The 17,261-nt window shown below is 46.0% G+C and overlaps 1 protein-coding gene across 1 annotated transcript in view; it reads right to left on the reverse strand.

Annotated features, from left to right (window-relative positions):
• Nucleotides 1-9,406: 9,406 nt before the first annotated feature.
• desma (desmin a) overlaps nucleotides 9,407-17,261 on the reverse strand; it is a 9,026-nt gene continuing 1,171 nt past the window's right edge. The window contains exons 2-10 of the mRNA XM_084478826.1: nucleotides 15,799-15,859; nucleotides 15,402-15,497; nucleotides 14,001-14,162; nucleotides 13,668-13,793; nucleotides 13,285-13,395; nucleotides 12,930-13,039; nucleotides 12,237-12,289; nucleotides 11,407-11,513; nucleotides 9,407-10,060 (exon numbers count right to left, since the gene is read on the reverse strand). Of these exons, the coding sequence (XP_084334952.1) occupies nucleotides 10,019-10,060; nucleotides 11,407-11,513; nucleotides 12,237-12,289; nucleotides 12,930-13,039; nucleotides 13,285-13,395; nucleotides 13,668-13,793; nucleotides 14,001-14,162; nucleotides 15,402-15,497; nucleotides 15,799-15,859 (868 nt within the window). The 3' untranslated portion in view covers nucleotides 9,407-10,018. The remainder of the gene's footprint in view (nucleotides 10,061-11,406; nucleotides 11,514-12,236; nucleotides 12,290-12,929; nucleotides 13,040-13,284; nucleotides 13,396-13,667; nucleotides 13,794-14,000; nucleotides 14,163-15,401; nucleotides 15,498-15,798; nucleotides 15,860-17,261) is intronic.

Consider the following 17,261-nt stretch of genomic DNA (forward strand, 5'->3'; position numbering starts at 1 on the left):
ATTTGTATTCTGAATACGTAACATCGGTACATGTATTCCGTTACTCCCCAACACTGTGTAGATGCCTCCAAAAAGATGTCATCGTCTGTGACAACATCAATTTCAAGTGTTGAAGTTCCTTGGAAGCTTTATAATTAGGGGAGGGTCCTGTCTCTTTGTCATTCATATCAGAGGGTCCTGGGCTCACCGGAGACCACCAGACAGGCATTCCTCTAGTCAATGATATCAGCCTATTTCTCAGTTCACTGGAATATAAGTATGAGTAACATTAACTTTAAGTACAAAACATACAATAATATAAGATAAGTATTGTTACAGTGAAGCCAAATGTTAAAACACTTGATATTACCTGGCTTTTGATGGGCAAAATAACCCGATGAGCACGACACACTATAGAAACACACCATACAAGGCATATGCATTACACCGCTAACCCTTATCTGCCCCAACACATCAGCAGCCGGCCATCCTCCACATTAAGGCCCCAAGCACAGGCAGGAGGACACGAGTGAGCACATACAACCCGATGACCACGACACATTATAGAAACACACCATACAAGGCAACACATGAAGGGGGGATCAAGAAACATATTACCAGACATGGTTAACCCGTACATCAAAAAGACACACCACATAAAACCTATGCACCACGTAGTTAATTCTTGTTTAAACCAACACAGGAATGACTGGCCATCCTCCAGATCGAGGCCCGAATCAGGAGGCCCGTCATTAAAACTCAGAACAATGCACCACACACTCGCTGGCCCTGGAGCCAGTCTACTGATAACATGGCACCCATAACTCCCAAGATATTCCTTGGGAAGCCCTCGCACCTGGTCTGAAGGAGCACTGAGCACTCATAAATTGTATCAGCGACCAGAGACCCAAGGTCAAGATGTGCGCCCAGAGACACACACAAACACCCACCTTAAGCACACACACCTCGTTAGGAGGAGAAACATAGCATAAGACTATACCACACAGATCATCTCCCACTCTTCTGAAGCAGAACTTCCAAGGAGGCGAAGCTCCAGACGACCTCAGCGCTGATAGGGACTTAGAAATATTCGATCTCTCACGCTTTATGTACCTGTATCACTTTCACCATTTTACTCAATAAATCCGAAGCCCTCGTGCTGATAGCATTTATCACCTCTCCGTCTCATTTTCTCTGGTCAAGTAGCTAGACAGACTGATTTTTCCCAACACTTTCAGTGGTCAACAAATGTCTCTCACTCACGTGCTAACAAAAGAAGGAAGCCCCACCTCATTTATGTTTTAGTGGTCCCTGAAAGAGACTCACGTCCGAGTGAGAAGAGATGCCCTCCTGCGGTTCCTCCTCCATTTGTTCTTGTGATGTGTATTCTGACAGTGAACTGGTTGACTTCACTCTATTAATCCATACTTTTACTAAAGTCAGACAGTACCAGTTTTATGATTATGACTGTATATTCCACAGATGAATAAAGTGGCATTATTAACTAACTAACTATTACAATGCATGTTTAAATTAATATTGGTTTTACAGGGCTCATCTCTTAAACACATGTGGTAAGTCATGGTGATTTAAGATCAGGTTATAAACAAGGCGATGAATGGATTTTAATCAAATATCTCACTTCATATAATTCATGTGAAATCTATAAACTTCATGTAACTACAATGTTTAACATGTAACTCTGTTTTTATGTATTTCTTGCTAAATTACTGTATTACTGTATTACTGAATGTATTGTGGACAGCGAGGGTGGGAAGATAGATGCTAATGGAGAACAGGACAGGCCTGTAGTTTAGAGCATTGTGATTGGCCAAGGGCATGTTAGGGCTGGTCAGACAATGGGAGTATATAATGGGCGAGTTTGCGAGTTCTTTGACAAACCACTCAGGTTTTGCCGTTACTCTGCGTAGTGACAATAAAGCCTTGATCATTCAACCCTAGTCCTTTTCGACCTCTCGTATTTTGTTATAGAGTATTATTATGTCCACAACAGGTTTTATCCACAACAACAGGTTTTATCCACAACAGACACAGGGAGGCAGAGACGGCGTGAAAGGAAGTGGGATTTATTGGGACAAAGGGGTAACGTCAAGCTGGTAGTCAAGGCAAGTGGTAGTCAGGCAGGCGAGGATTCGGTAACGGGCAGGCAGGCAGGCAAGTAGGCAAGGATTCGGCGACAGGCGGGTAGTCAAGCAGGCAGGGGTTCGGCGACAGGTAGGCAGAGTGAAGGACGGAGAACAAGAGGAGAGGGAAGAGGGTTACGAGGAGGGCAGGGAAACTGAGCAAGTCTCAGAGAATGCTGGTAGGACCGATACAAACTTGAGAGTTGTAAACGACGAACTGGCGCCGGCTGATTGGAGATCCCCGGCTGAAGTAGGGAATGGAGATTGCAGATTGCAGACAGGTGTGTCGGGAGCAGTGGCGGAGCCAGAGGGGGGGCCGGGCGTGGCACTGGCCACCCCTGGAACCTGATTGGCCACCCCAGGTGCCACCCTAGTTGATTGATAGTTCACTGCATGTTTTGTTGAAAGCGCGATTTATGCTCTCGCACTCGCAGGCTCTCGGTCTCTCTGTTAATGCGCGAAGCAATCATGCATCCCCCCGCCAACAATCCTGTCCACCCGCAACCTAAACCCCCCCCCCCCCCCCCATCAACAATTCCAGTTTGGACAATCAAGTGCCGCCACCCCAAAAAAAAGACTGGCCCGAGCTGGCCCCCCAAGGAATAACGTCCTGGCTACACCCCTGGTTGGGAGAATGAGGACCAGTGGCAACAAGCGGCCACTAGATGGGGTGTTGGACCGTGTAGCAGGACGTGGCGTAACATATAGTTTACCACAAACTCATTAGTCAAAGCGTTTGCCTTTGTATCTTTTTTCTGTTTGTGTATTTATTTTTTTATTTATCCTTTAATTTGGTTTTAGATTAAACATCAAAAATACATAGCAGTCAAGCTCAAATCGGGGCATTTCACTTTCTTTTGCTTCATATTTCTTTCGACCTATCATGTTGATGAAGGCCGGAATCTGTAAGTGCTTAATTGGCTAACAGGACACTACTGGCACTAATTAAGTGTAAAAAAAAGTGTCTTTAAAACTCTTAAATCAACACCATTTAGACTGACCCCTCCGTCCCTTTCAGTTTTAGTTTTTTGGCCCAACCTTGTGGCGTCACAACCCAGTGCTCAGTGACCCGGTGCTCAACATTCTGGTGTTCCCCGAGAGCATCCTCAACGACGCTGTGTCTATTGTTTTCACCAAGTAGGCCTCGCCTCACCAACCTCCTCCTCCTCCTCCACTTTCCTCCTCCTTCACCTCTCTTCTCCACCCTCCTCCTGCCCCTCCTCCACCTTCCTCCTCCTTCACCCCTCTTCTCCATCCTCCTCCTTCCTCACCTCCTCCTCCTCATTCTCCTCCTACTCCTCCCCCCTCCTCCTCCTCATGTCCCCTCATGCCTCCCCGGTATTCTGAGGCCCCAGGTTATTTGTTGACATCATCTATGTCTATGCCTCTCGCAGGCCCTCAATGTCAATTGAGGGCCTGCCATTTGTCCAAACCAGGTAAGTGCATACAATGTAGCTTTTTTTGGCTACGTAGCTAACCCTTCTTCAATAGTGCCCACAAATGAACAAATCCACAACTTTTGATTCTGCTCACAGACTCAGACAGAGGCTGAGAGGCAAGCAGTTAGTACTGTTGTATGTTAAATGTTATTTTGGATACATAAGTGTTCAGTTGACCGTCCTGTTCTACATGCAATCTTACACCCGGGAACTGAGCACTTTTTGATTCATTCATTGCAGTGCAAAATGATCCAAGGAAGATTGTTCTGAATCAAGAATTCAGAAATCAGACGCTTATGCTGTGTTTCAAATCAGTAAAAGAAAATACACTCTCCTACCCTTCCCCTCAAGGCTTGAAATGTATCCCTTCATCAGAATTCAGAATTATCCGATCCACGGCCTAAAATGCACATCATTTGAATTACGAGCTTCAGTCTCTATGTCCGTGAATCAGATTGCATCTCGTCGTTAACATAAGGTGGCCAGACGAGACGGTTTTGCCAAGACTCGATTTTGAGTTGCGTGTCCTGACAAAAGCCTGTCGGGACACTAAAATGTCCCGGGTTCCACCAACCACTATGAAAGATCATTAACTAAAAGACAACTGTCAGAACTGTTTGCGCTCTCTACGATTGCTGCATCTCCTACACGAATGGGGAGCGCTGTTTATGGAGCTGGAAGTTCTCGCCTGGACCCTGCTCAACAGTGTCCTTTAATGGGATGATGTTGAATCATCCTTGCAGTATGTGACATCTAAAGTAAATCAGAGCGACATCAACGAGACCCAGCTGTTCGACGAAATCTCATCCGTGAGCGCATATGCAACAGGGATGGGCACACAGTGGAATGCTGATGGAAAACCAGCGGACAAGCGCTGGGCGGAGATGTTTGTGCATTTCAGGAGCAGGGAGATTCCGTACAAAAATATATGTCTAATTTGTCAGTTTGCCGTGTGTCTGCCTGGCACTAATGCTCTCGTTGAGCTGATCTTTCCATAATGAACAATACTTGGACTGACGAGAGGAACTGCATGACCGTTCCCACCTTAAAGGCGTTGCTTGTTGTTACATGGGCCAATTTTGATGACACCTGTCCGCAATTCCACAGCAGGCTGTCCGCAAACAAATAGATTTTTGAGCAAATCCACTCCTCAAACAAATATGTGTAGGCTAATTTGAAGAGCGTTTGTGATGTTTTCGGAGCTCTATGAGGTTGCCATATTACACACACACCATCATCATCGGCGACACTCGAGGTCGAGTATGTCTGTCCTCCTTCTTGGTCCTTATGGGTCTTCAGGTGGGCGAAGAGGCTGATCCTGGACCCGCATATTTTGGGGCAGTGTGGGCATGGGTGGGCAGTGGCGATTGTGGGTTTGGGTGGAACCTTTTTGGTGGAAGCAATCTCCTTTCTGCGTCTGCGTTTGTCTTAGCAGCACTATGGAGATCGACATTATACTGCGTAGCTCCATCTTGGACAAGTTGTCTCCAGGCTGCCCTGTTTGTTGCTGTGGCCTCCCAGGTCTGAAGGCCTATGTGGCACTTCTTGAGGTTTGCTTTGATGTTATCTTTGAACCTTTTCTTTTGGCCTCCTGCGGCACGCTTTCCTTGAACAAGATGTGAGTAGAGGACTTGTTTTGGGAGGCGAGAGCCAGGCATCCAAATCACGTGACCAGTCCATCTGAGCTGGTGTTGGGCGATGATGGCAGTGATCCTGGAGATGCCAGCTTCCTCCAGGACGCTGGTGTTAGTCCGTCGATCCTCCCAGGTTATCCTGAGGATTCTCCGTAGGTACCTCTTATGGAAGGCCTTGAGTGCTCTCAAGTGCCTGCTGTATGTGGTCCAGGCTTTTGACCCATACAGGAGAGTACGGAGCAGTACCGCTTTGTAGACAAGAATTTTGGTCTTTGACTGGAGGTCGCGGTCCTCAAAAACCCTTTTCTTCAACTTTGAGTATGCCCCACTAGCACAGCTAAGACAGTGGTGTACCTCTTCATCAATAGTGGCTTTAGATGACAGGAGGCTGCCAAGTTATGGGAAGTGGTCCACATTTTTCAACCTGGTGTTGTCATTGGAGATGTTTGGGGGAGTGTTGCTGTTTGGTGGTGGCTGATGGAGGATTTGTGTCTTTTTTAGGTTGATGGCCAGACCAAGCTGTTTGTACGCTTTCGCAAAAGCAGTCAAGGTGCACTGTAGGTCCTCTTCTGAAAGGGCTACAATAGTATTATCATCTGCATACTGCAGCTCTGTGATGGATACGGTGGTGGTACGACCTTTAGCCCTGAATCTGTTGATGTTCAGAAGTCTGTCAGTCCTGTACATAATTTTGACTCCCTGTGGCAGCTGGTTTCCTGTGAGATGAAGGATGGCTGCAATGAAGATGGAGAACAGTGATGGAGCAATGACGCATCCCTGCTTAACTCCTGTGTCGACCTGAAAGGGTTCAGTTTCGTCTCCAGAACCAGTCAGTACAGTGGCAGACATGTTGTTGTGCAGCAGCCGCAGCACTCGGATATATTTTTCTGGGCAGACAATTTTTGCCAGGACCAGCCAGAGGGCCTGACGGTTGACTGAGTCAAAGGCTTTGGTGAGGTCTATGAAGGCCATGTATAAAGGTTGATTCTGTTCTTGGCACTTTTCTTGCAACTGCCGAGCAACAAAGATCATGTCCGTAGTGCCTCTGTTTGGGCATAATCCACTCTGAGATAAGCACCCCTCTGAGGAGGGGTGCTTATCTGGGCTTTCTGACAGGGGGGTGAGTCTATTGGCCAAAACCCGAGCTAACGCCTTCCCTATGGTGGAAAGGAGTGAAATACTGCGGTAATTCCCACAGTCCGCCTTGTCACCCTTCTTAAAGAGGGAGATGACTAAAGCATCCTTCAGCTGTGCGGGGATCTCCTCCTTTTCCCATATTTTGAGGAGCAGGGAGTGGATGTGTTCAAGGAGGACAGGTCCACCTTCTTTCAGGACCTCAGCTGGGATGCCGTCAGGCCCAGCAGCCTTGTTGTTTTTCATTGTCCTGATAGCGTCCTGCAACTCTTCCAAACTGGGTGGTTCTCCCATACTCTCAATGATGGGCAGTTGAGGGAGTTGGACCAGGGCCTCAAACTCAGGAGTGGTGTCCCTGTTCAGAAGCTCTTCATAGTGCTCCTTCCACCTGTGTGTTATTGCCTCCTTATCTTTCATCAGGGAGAGTCCATCCTCAGAGCGAAGGGTGGTGAGGCAACGGCGGCTACGGCCATATACTGCTCTTGTGGCTTCGAAAAAGCCTCTGGTGTTTCCAGAGGCAGCAAGCTGTTGGATTTCCAGAGCCTTTTGTGCCCACCACTGGAACCACTGGAACTGGTATGTGACGGTACTCGTTTTTCTACAGTACCGTAGGTACCGGGGGATGCAATTCCTCCAGACGTGACATGGGCAGCATATACAGCTACAAGTGTTGTAGTCTGCCGTTAAATGCCAAAGGACCACAGAAGATACCGACTGCAGCTGCAGCGAGTGCGACAGCTCCGACTCGACTCGCCGCGCGTCTGTGTCAGACGGGATCCTTTTCAATGTTGTGCTTCTAAACACGCATGGTATGACTGCGTGTGGCATCACTTACTTGATGTTGATTTGATTGAAGATTGGCAGGTTGTAGTGGGTGCGGCGGTGAATGTATGAACGTGTGTGTGCGTGTGTTGCGAGCGTATGCGATTTCAAAGTAACAAACCAACTCAAAGCCGATGCATGCATTCAAAACTATTCGTTCAAAACCAAAAAAACAAATCAAAAACAGCATCGCTTATTCGCTTCAAATACTTTCTTTTATTTTCAAAACTTGGGAAATAATACGGGGCGGTACTGAGCGGGTGAAAACAATGTTGCCGTCTCCTGTGGCTGCCTTGCGCACCTGCGTTATATTACTTAATATTACATTGGAATTTATGTTTTAAACCCCGCCATGCACGCAAGTGTAAACGCGAGCAGCATAGCTGCATGACTGCCTGCTTTTAGCACGTGTTATTATTATTTTTTCATTATAATTATTTTTTTTAACAATTTCTTTTTAATTAGTCATTGAAGGTTACATGCCAGTGCCACTGTTTCTGTAATCTTCAAATGTTTTTAATAAATGAGTGTATGTTGAAGTACATTGGATTTATTGTTTTTGTTTTTTACCGTGGTATCGAATTGGGAGAATCGTGGAATTTCACTGGTATTGGTATCGACTACTAAATTTCTGGTATTGTGACATTTACATATTCATTAAATAACTACAAAACTGTACATTGAAGTATTATTTTGGCAGTCCTCAACAGTTATTAAAGGGACACTCTGTAGGAATTAATCCCATCTAGTGGTAAAATTGTAAATTGCGTTCAAATGAATATTGCTCGCTTTTTTAAATTCCTGCAAACTGAACTCAATGCTACCTAGTTGTAACTACGGTAGGCGGTATGTGCCAAGATGCTTTGACAACATGTCATCCAATAGTACCTCATCGAGTTTTCTTTCAGGAGATGAGGTACGTTATTTCAAACAAGCTTCAAACTGCATTGAATCATTAGTATGAGCATGTATGAGTAATTACACCTAGAGCAAGATAGTGAATTATGTTGTCATATCTGGCAACCCCGGGTTGCCAGATATGTATGAACAAAATATGGAAATGGGGATATGAAAAGCACACAGGCATGTATGTACGCAAGCATACACACACACACACACACACACACACACACTCACACACACACACACAGAATAGTTTGTCATTACACACACAGGCCAAAACACAAACAACCATTTTGAACCTGAAATGTCCGAGGAGAAGCCAGTGTTTGGACATGCTTCCTTCATCTCTGATGACATACTGTGGTCATTTTATGATGTAGTAAATGTTGAACATATTGCTCCTTTAATGTGGCATTTATATATATTTAAATATACTCTTTTGGTTTGGGAACATTATCAAATGTAATACTTATGCTGCTATTGATGTTTCTAAGCTTAGTGTGTGTATCTGTTAAGGGAGCTTCTGGTCTCCCCAGAACATGGGCCAGGGAAGCCTGTAGAGAGTGTCATTTGTGATAATGGGCTTTGCAAACTCACTCACACACACACACACACACACACACACACACAAACACACACACACACACACTCATACATACATACATACATATATACATACATACAAACAAACAAACAAACAAACACATACATACACACAAACCCACACCTAAAGACGCACAGACGCATGCACACACAAACACACACACTTGAGCTTGTGTTTTATCTCTGTTGACATTCTCAGTTCAGTGACTACAGACTCATAAGGCGGTAACGTCTCATACTAATCTGCTACAGCAGCAAACAGGATCCCTCGGTGGGGGCCAACTCGTTAACAAAGCTATTGTCCCCTTCCTGCCCCGCCGGGCCCCTCTGCTACTGACCGCTTCAAGAGGGCCCCTTCTCCTCACTGCTGCTCCAAGGATGAACTGACGTCCAGCAACAACGTTTCACTCCACTTAGCAGGCGAAAAACTTTTTTTGTGTGTGTGAACGGAAATAAGTTTAGAAAAGTTGAGCAGTAACTTTGGTTTAGTAGCCTACACATCACCCTGTGGGACAGGAGGTTTTCCTCTGGGAAAATGCATTCATTTATTTAAGTGGAAAATGATGATGATGATATGATCGAATGTATTAGGACACGGTTGAATAGAATAATATAGAATAGAATAGGATATCGGAATAGAGTGGAATACAATATAATGAGTGTGTAGTTAACTTAACTGTTAATTGAAAGTTATATGGGAATTAATTTGTGTTTCGATTATGGAAATTTCAATCAGATATGGACAATATGCTGTACACAGGCACACACTTTTATTTCAAAAGCCTCTTTTTGAGACAGTGTAACTTTGTTGCCCATTCACATACAAATACACCAACACATGCTGTGTAGCGTCAAACTCCACAATCCCAACAGCTTCCGTGGTGTTGACCTGTTCAGAGCTGCTCCTTTACATTCACCCAATCAGCTGGTATTGGCATGTAGATCTTCTTCTAAAGTCCACCTTATGAACGTGTGAGAGATCTTGATCAGCCAATCCCTCACTCTGAATGGTGAGGACTTTTCTTCCACCCATTACAGCACTATTAACACGTTGCCATGTTGTTGAATTAGCTTTTGGCTTAGTCTCTGCAGCGTTTCTACATGAGGCCCCTAGTTATAGATAATAATAATAACCAAGCCCTGGACTTATCTCTGTCATCCTGGAGCCAGAGGAGGCAATAGCATCTGTGTCCTGCGCTTTCTTTGTTAAAATCTACTTGCACTTGCAAAAATTACCCTACAGGAGGAAAATTAAATATCTCTTTTGCCATCTTTGAAACAAAAATGAGTATTATACATTTGATTCAGTTTTTATCTTCTTCAGTATACTTTATTTGATAGAATGTTGTGGTTCCTTGATTTACATGATGTCCTGCTGGTGCTGTGTGGACTCGCTGACCACCTGAGGGGAGAGGAGAGAGGAGAGGACATCAGAGCAGAGACACAGACATACCTGCACCACAGTACTGCTGTACTACTGCAGTACCACAGTGCCACAGTACTACAGCACTACTGCAGCAGTACTACAGCGCTACTGCAGTATTACAGTACTACTGCAGTATTACAGTACTACTGCAGTACCACAGTACTACAGTACTAGTGCAGTACCACAGTACTACAGTACTACTGCAATAGTGTGGTACTCTTGTACTGCAGTAGTACTGCAGTACCACAGTACTACAACCTCCCAACCTATTTATGTGGCTGTTCTTTCAAACTTTAAATAAACTGTTGGCTCTCGGCCATCAGGCGACCCCCCGCAGGGACCCGGACCTCCAGCTGGGGATCAGGGTTTAAGGGTCTGCACAGCGGGTTACCCGGGTCTCTAGCTGTGTTACTAGGAGTGGGCTCTCCGGGCGCACGGCCAGAGCACCTGACACCTGCTCAATGGCCTTAATGTTCCAGGAACGCCGCGTGGGAGAAGATGCGCTCACATCAGCAGGATCCGCCTCTCTCTGATCAGCGGCCGTACTACTGTTGACCTCTGCGTTTAGGGCTGGAGGTCTGACTCATTAATGTTCCATAGACTCATGTGCGTGGTCGCTGAGCCACGTCCTCTCGCCTTCCCTGAGGCCGCGGCCGGCGGCGCTGCTTTGACAAGCCATTTAAAAAGACTGTTATCTGGTAGTGAGCCTATCCGCCTATGGGCTGCAGTGATTCACATTACAGGCACCGAGAGCAGGGCTCTGGGAGCAGACTCACACACTGCGCAGCAGCACCCTCGCTCAGAGCCTTCATCTAAAGAATAGGGTCAACGCTTCACACACATCAGCCCTCCCCAAGCGCCAAGCTGCATGATTACAAAATAACGTGTGTGTATGTGTGTGTGTGTGTTTGTGTGTGTATGAATGCATAAGTATTTGTGTGTGTGTGTGTGTGTGTGTGTGTGTGTGTGTGTGTGTGTGTGTGTGTGTGTGTGTGTGTGTGTGTGTGTGCTGGTATGTCTGCATGTGTGTGTGTGTGTGTGTGTGTCTGTATGAATATGCATATGCATGTGTGTGTATTTGTTTGTGTGTGTGCACATGCGTGTGTGTATGAATAGGATGTGTGTTTGTGTGTGTGTGTGTGTGTGTGTGTGTGTGTGTGTGTGTGTGTGTGTGTGTGTGTGTGTGTGTGTGTGTGTTGGTATGTCTGCATGTGCGTGTGTGTGTGTGTGTGTGTGTGTGTGTGTGTGTGTGTGTGTGTGTGTGTGTGTGTGTGTGTGTGTGTGTGTGTGTGTGTGTGTGTGTGTGTGTGTGTGTGTGTTACCTCTCCGTCGCGGGTCTCGATGGTCTTGATGAGGACGGTCTTCTTGGAGTGGACGGAGGAGCTCTCGGAGGAGCGCTGGTGGGCCGCCAGCGACTCAGGACTGGTTTCTGTGGAGGGGGGGGACTGGTTTACTAGCTGCTAACCTACCATCTGCTGACCAACACACCTAGCTGTCTGGTGAGCAGCACACTCAGAGATGGAACGCGGCCCGTTACCATCTGCTGCGCTCCAGACCCGTTCACAGCCGCCTCGGAGGAGGAGCAACACTGGTGTCGCTCACAACACTAATTATGTTGTAGATAATAACTGCTCCTTTTATGTACCAATGAATGTACGTCTCCTACCCGCGCCTGATACATAAAAATAGCAGACCCATAATTAGTTTTATGACTGACAACTGTGTTTGCGCTTTGATGACACCTCTATGAAAAGGGTCTGTCGAGCTAAATTAGTTTAGGTCTCGTAGCTCAGCATATTAGCGGATATTTTCTACCATCTAAAATGGGGTTGGGAAACATTTCCCAGGTAACAGCGGATTATCCAGAGTTATTCAATTAAAAATGGATATAAATAATGTATGACGTTTTAAGATATTTTTATTGTTTTATGGTTCACCGCCACTGTGTTTCACGTTGGTTATATAGCTCTCCCTGCTGGACATAATGTGCTACTGCAGCCGAGCGTGTCACACAACGTTATATAATGTTGCATAGGTCATTGAGCGAGTGCATACATATAGATACAAATATGGTTAGCTATTATGTCATCCTCCTATGCGGTATTTTACAATGTGAGTCATTTTAATGAGTGAGATCAACTGTGTGTCTTACCTCTGAATCCAACGGAGGAATAGGCAGACTGCACTGGCATGTTGGTGGTGATTCTACAGGATGAAGGAACACAGGAGACCTTTGTACATGTGTATGTACTGTATCCACTATAGGGGGTCAGCATGCTAGTTTGGCGCATGAACGGCAGCGTACGTTCAGCGTTAGTGGAGCAGCGTGAGGCTCAGTCAGTGTTGTGCAAATTTACAGTTCACACAAACTAGTTCAAAGTTCAGTTCATACTAAAGAAAATGAATGAATTCATGTTCATAGTTCATCAATTCCGTTTTGAACTAGTTCATGTTGAGTTAATTAACAGTTCTTTTAGAAACCGAGGAAAAACTGTGGGAGTGAATATTTCTGTGCTTATCTTTTAAAATGAATCCTCTCCATTATCAGCTGCACATCACTACCATCTAAAATTGTTGTGGATATTATTTGCACACCTTTTTCATTCATCACAACTAGGGCAGTAACTCTACTAACTATAACTTTTTATTAAGTAACTATTTAATAAACATGTCATCTGGACCTAAGCATCAATTCAGAATGTCACAGCAAAATCTGAACTAGTTCAAGTTCAAGTTCTTTAGTTAAAAATATATTAAGTTCAGTTCAAAGTTCATAGAAAAATGAACTTGTTCAATGAACTAGTTCTTTTGAACTAGTTCATGCACAACACTGGGCTCAGTGTACCTGCTCTCCTCTCCCTCCAGCAGCTTGCGGTACGTAGCGATCTCGATGTCCAGCATCATCTTGACGTTGAGCAGGTCCTGGTACTCCCTCAGATGACGGGCCATCTCATCCTGGTCACAACACAACCCACATGTAGCGATGAACCCGACCGCACTCTGTTGCACTCTATCCAGTTCATTCTTTGTTTTGTGAACTTTCTGTACTTTCTTAATTTTTCTTGCAGAACTTTCAGCTGATTTGTTGTTTCACCCAATTGTGCCAATGATTTTCTTTCAAACATTCTCAGCCCCTCTTGTAAAAGGTGTCCACTAAAAGGGCAGAGCGTAAAACGAATGGCCCAACCCAGTGAGCTGACCTTCATCTTGGCGATGTCCTCCTCCAGACGGCTGATGGTGTCCTGGAAGCCTGAGGCCTCGCGGCCCATGCGGTCCTCCATGTCCCTCATCTGGCGCATCAGGGACTCGTTCTGGGGGTAGAGAGAGCACGGGTGACCATCACAATACAGAGAGAGAGAGAGAGAGAGAGAGATATGAAAATGAATGAAATGTTAAGAAAGAAAAGAAAATATACAAATATGGAAGGAAAGGAAGAAGATTAGAAAGTACAGGAAATAAGAAGGAAACAAAGATTTTAAAAATGAAAGAGAAAGAGAGAGAGACTAAATGGGAGAAAGAATGAGATCAAAACATGTAAAAGAGAGGAGGAGATAAGGAAAGGAGGATGAGAGTTGGTACTGACGGTGCCCTTGAGGGAGTCGATCTCGCAGGTGTAGGACTGGATCTGGTGTCTGTACTCCATGCTCTCCTGCTTGGCCTGGCGCAGGGAGTCGTTGTTCTTGTTCACCGCCTGGTTCAGGTCCGTCACCTGCAGAAGGACATTTCATTTACATCACATTACATTGGGCTACTTTACATTACATTTGGTTAGGTTACACTACATTAGATACAGTTACACTGCTTTACATTTCATTAAGTTACATTACATTACATTTGGTTAGGTTACATTAGATAGATAGATAGATAGATAGATAGAGGAAAGATAGATCGAGGAATAGACAGACAGACAGCCCACCTTGGACTTGTACCAGTCCTCAGCCTCTGAGATGTTCTTGGCTGCGATGCCCTCATACTGCATGCGGATGTCCCTGAGGGCGGAGGTGAGGTCGGGCTTGGACATGTCCATCTGGACCTGGACCTGGGTCTCCTGCATCTGGTTCTGCAGCTCACGGATCTCCTGCAGGACCAACACACCGAGGTTACGAGAGGAATTGGTAATTAATCACCAATTAATGGTCAGGGGTCCCCTGTACATGTATAATTATTCATGTCCAGCTTGAATCTCGTCTATGAATATTATGTTATTCTTTTAATGTGTTAATGTGTACTAACTTTTATGTATTGCGGTTATATTTGTTTTTTATATTGCATGGCTTTGTATAGGGAATGCTTGAGCACTATTCTGATCTAGAATTCTCGGCATCCATCCTGGTGAGTTTTCCATGAGTGGATAAACCGGAATCCCCCTTTTGAGGACTCATTTAGAACTGTTAAAGGTTCTGCAGGGGGGTGGAATGGGGTCCGCTTCGTCCTCTCAGCTGTCTGCCTGACCCACTGATATAAATAACTGTACATCTGTTCACACACACACACACACACACACACACACGCACACACACATGCACACGCAAACACACACACACACACGCAGACACACACACACACACACACGTAAACACACACACACACACACACATGCACACGCAAACACACACACACTCTATCATGGCAACATTTCTCAGATTCTGAAATATCTGGCATTAGCCTTCAGATAGGACGCCACACCCTGCATACCATAATGGTTTGGCTGTGAATGTAATTTCAGCTCCTTGTGCAAGAAAAACAGCCATTCAGACAGACAGATGAAGCTACATAGAAGACAGCTAGTCAAAAGTGGAGGTGTAATCAATCACCATCACATTTACAGAGATGGGTCCATTGTGTGTTTCTTCACACAATAGCAAGAGAAGGAAATGGAACTGAAATGAAATCCAGACAGCAGTGAGCTGAATGATACTCTGATGATACTCCTTTAGGTTATATATAATAATAGTTTGAACTGTTACATTGTGATAGCTATTTCATGATAGTCTGGCAGACTGACAGGACGGACAGAAAGAGTAGACAGACAGACAGGCAGACAGACAGACAGACAGACAGACAGACAGACAGACAGACAGACAGACAGACAGACAGACAGACAGACAGAAAGAATAGACAGACAGATGGACAGAGAGACAGACAGACAGACAGCCAGAGCAGTCAGTAGAGAGTGACAGGCAGACAGACAGACAGGCAGACAGACAAACAGCCAGAGCAGTCAGTACAGACAGACAGACAGACAGACAGACAGACAGACAGACAGGCAGGCAGGCAGTCAGTACAGGCAGACAGACAGACAGACAGACAGACAGACCTCCTCGTGGATCTTCTTCAGGAAGCCGATCTCCTCCTGCAGGCTCTCGATGCGTCGCTCCAGGTCCAGCCGGGCCAGGGTGGCGTTGTCCACGTCCTACACACACACACACACACACACACACACACACATAAATATAAATTGACATTTACTAGACAGTTGTCTACAATGGGACTAAATTATTCAGTTATCCTTTCATAGAAAGCGGACGACAGAGACACACAGGAGGGTTACAGTGACATCTGAAATGGGGAAGCTGACATTGACAGTGTTTGCTGAAAAATGACAACATGACAACAACAGAATGAAGGGATGAAACAATGTAGAGCCCCGAGGAGCCATGAAGAGGAGCAGGCGGGCCCAGGGCATCAGAGAGAGAGACAGGAGGAGAACCTACCCCTCTGAACGCAGACAGGTTGTTCTCAGCCTCCTCCTTCTGGTGCACCTCCTCTTGGAGCCTGGGGAGAGAGAGAGACACAGAGAGAGGGAGAGAGAGAGAGGGAGAGAGAGACACAGAGAGAGAAAGGGAGAGAGACACAGACAGGGAGAGAGGGGGAGGGAGAGAGAGACACAGAGAGGGAGAGAGGGGGAGAGAGAGAGACACACAGAGAGAGGGGGAGAGAGAGACACAGAGAGGGAGAGGGGGAGAGATACAGAGGGAGGGAGGGAGAGGGACAGATAGAGATAGACAGAGAGACAGACAGACAGAGAGAGAACCAGACAGGGAGACAGAGAGAGAGAGAGAAGAATCTTAATTAGTATCAATCAATAAGTTTCAACCTATGGCACCTTATGGGAATAGAGAAGTAGATATCAATACGACACACAAGAAACATCGACTGCACATCTGATGAAATAGAGCAGTGAAACACACAGCATTCATTTCAGATCTCTGGAGCGAGAGAGAGTTCAGAGGGCTGCGTGTGGAGGAGAAAGGCCAGGTGCTGCCCTCTGCTCCAAGGGGATCCGTTCGCTCCCCAGTGTGCTCCGCTGACATGGGAATGGACCGGGAATAGACCTGACAATGCCGGGGCGTGACACATTCTGCCGCTCCCCGCCTGCTGCACGCACACTCTGAACCGTGCGCCGGGCTTCACACACAACCACCCACAGTCTGACAATGACGTGACTGTAGTGGTCTCATACACACACCTGCACTGGCAGTTACACACGAGAGCGCACACAAACTGACGCACACGCGCGCGCACACACTCACACGCGAGCGCGCGCACACACACACACACACACACACACACACACACACACACTCACACACACACACACACACACACAGGCGGGCACACAGGCACATACACTCACACTCACTCACTCACTCACTCAGACACACACACATACACACACACACACACACAGAAAGGCACACAGGCAAACACACACACACACCCACACACACAGGAGGGCACACAGGCACACACACACACACACACACACACACAGACTTGCTCTTTAAAAGTAGCAGCAGCTGTCACAGTGTGAGGGAAGGGCAGGCTGACAGCAGAGGGATCTGTCTGACTGATGACTGCTGAGTTTCTGTCTGCCCTCCCATCTCAGTGATGAATCTATAATGTTCAATACTTATATCTCTTATGGTGTGACATAAAGCACACATTCACTATTGCACTCATACACACACACACACACAGGTACAAACAGACAGTGACAGATGGTTATGATATAAACCACATGCTGACTAACATTAGTGCATGGTACTCTTGGACACGGATCTGCATGTCTGATTGGCTAGCAGCAGTTAGTCTTTGAATCACAAAGTCCCTCACATCTGCTCTCTCATTTCCTTCTCTGCTTTCACATTGTTCACACTTTCTTTATTTCTTTCTA

The sequence above is a fragment of the Micromesistius poutassou genome (genome assembly GCF_964030765.1).
Source record: "Micromesistius poutassou genome assembly, chromosome: 14".
NCBI classification, from domain to species: Eukaryota; Metazoa; Chordata; class Actinopteri; order Gadiformes; family Gadidae; genus Micromesistius; species Micromesistius poutassou.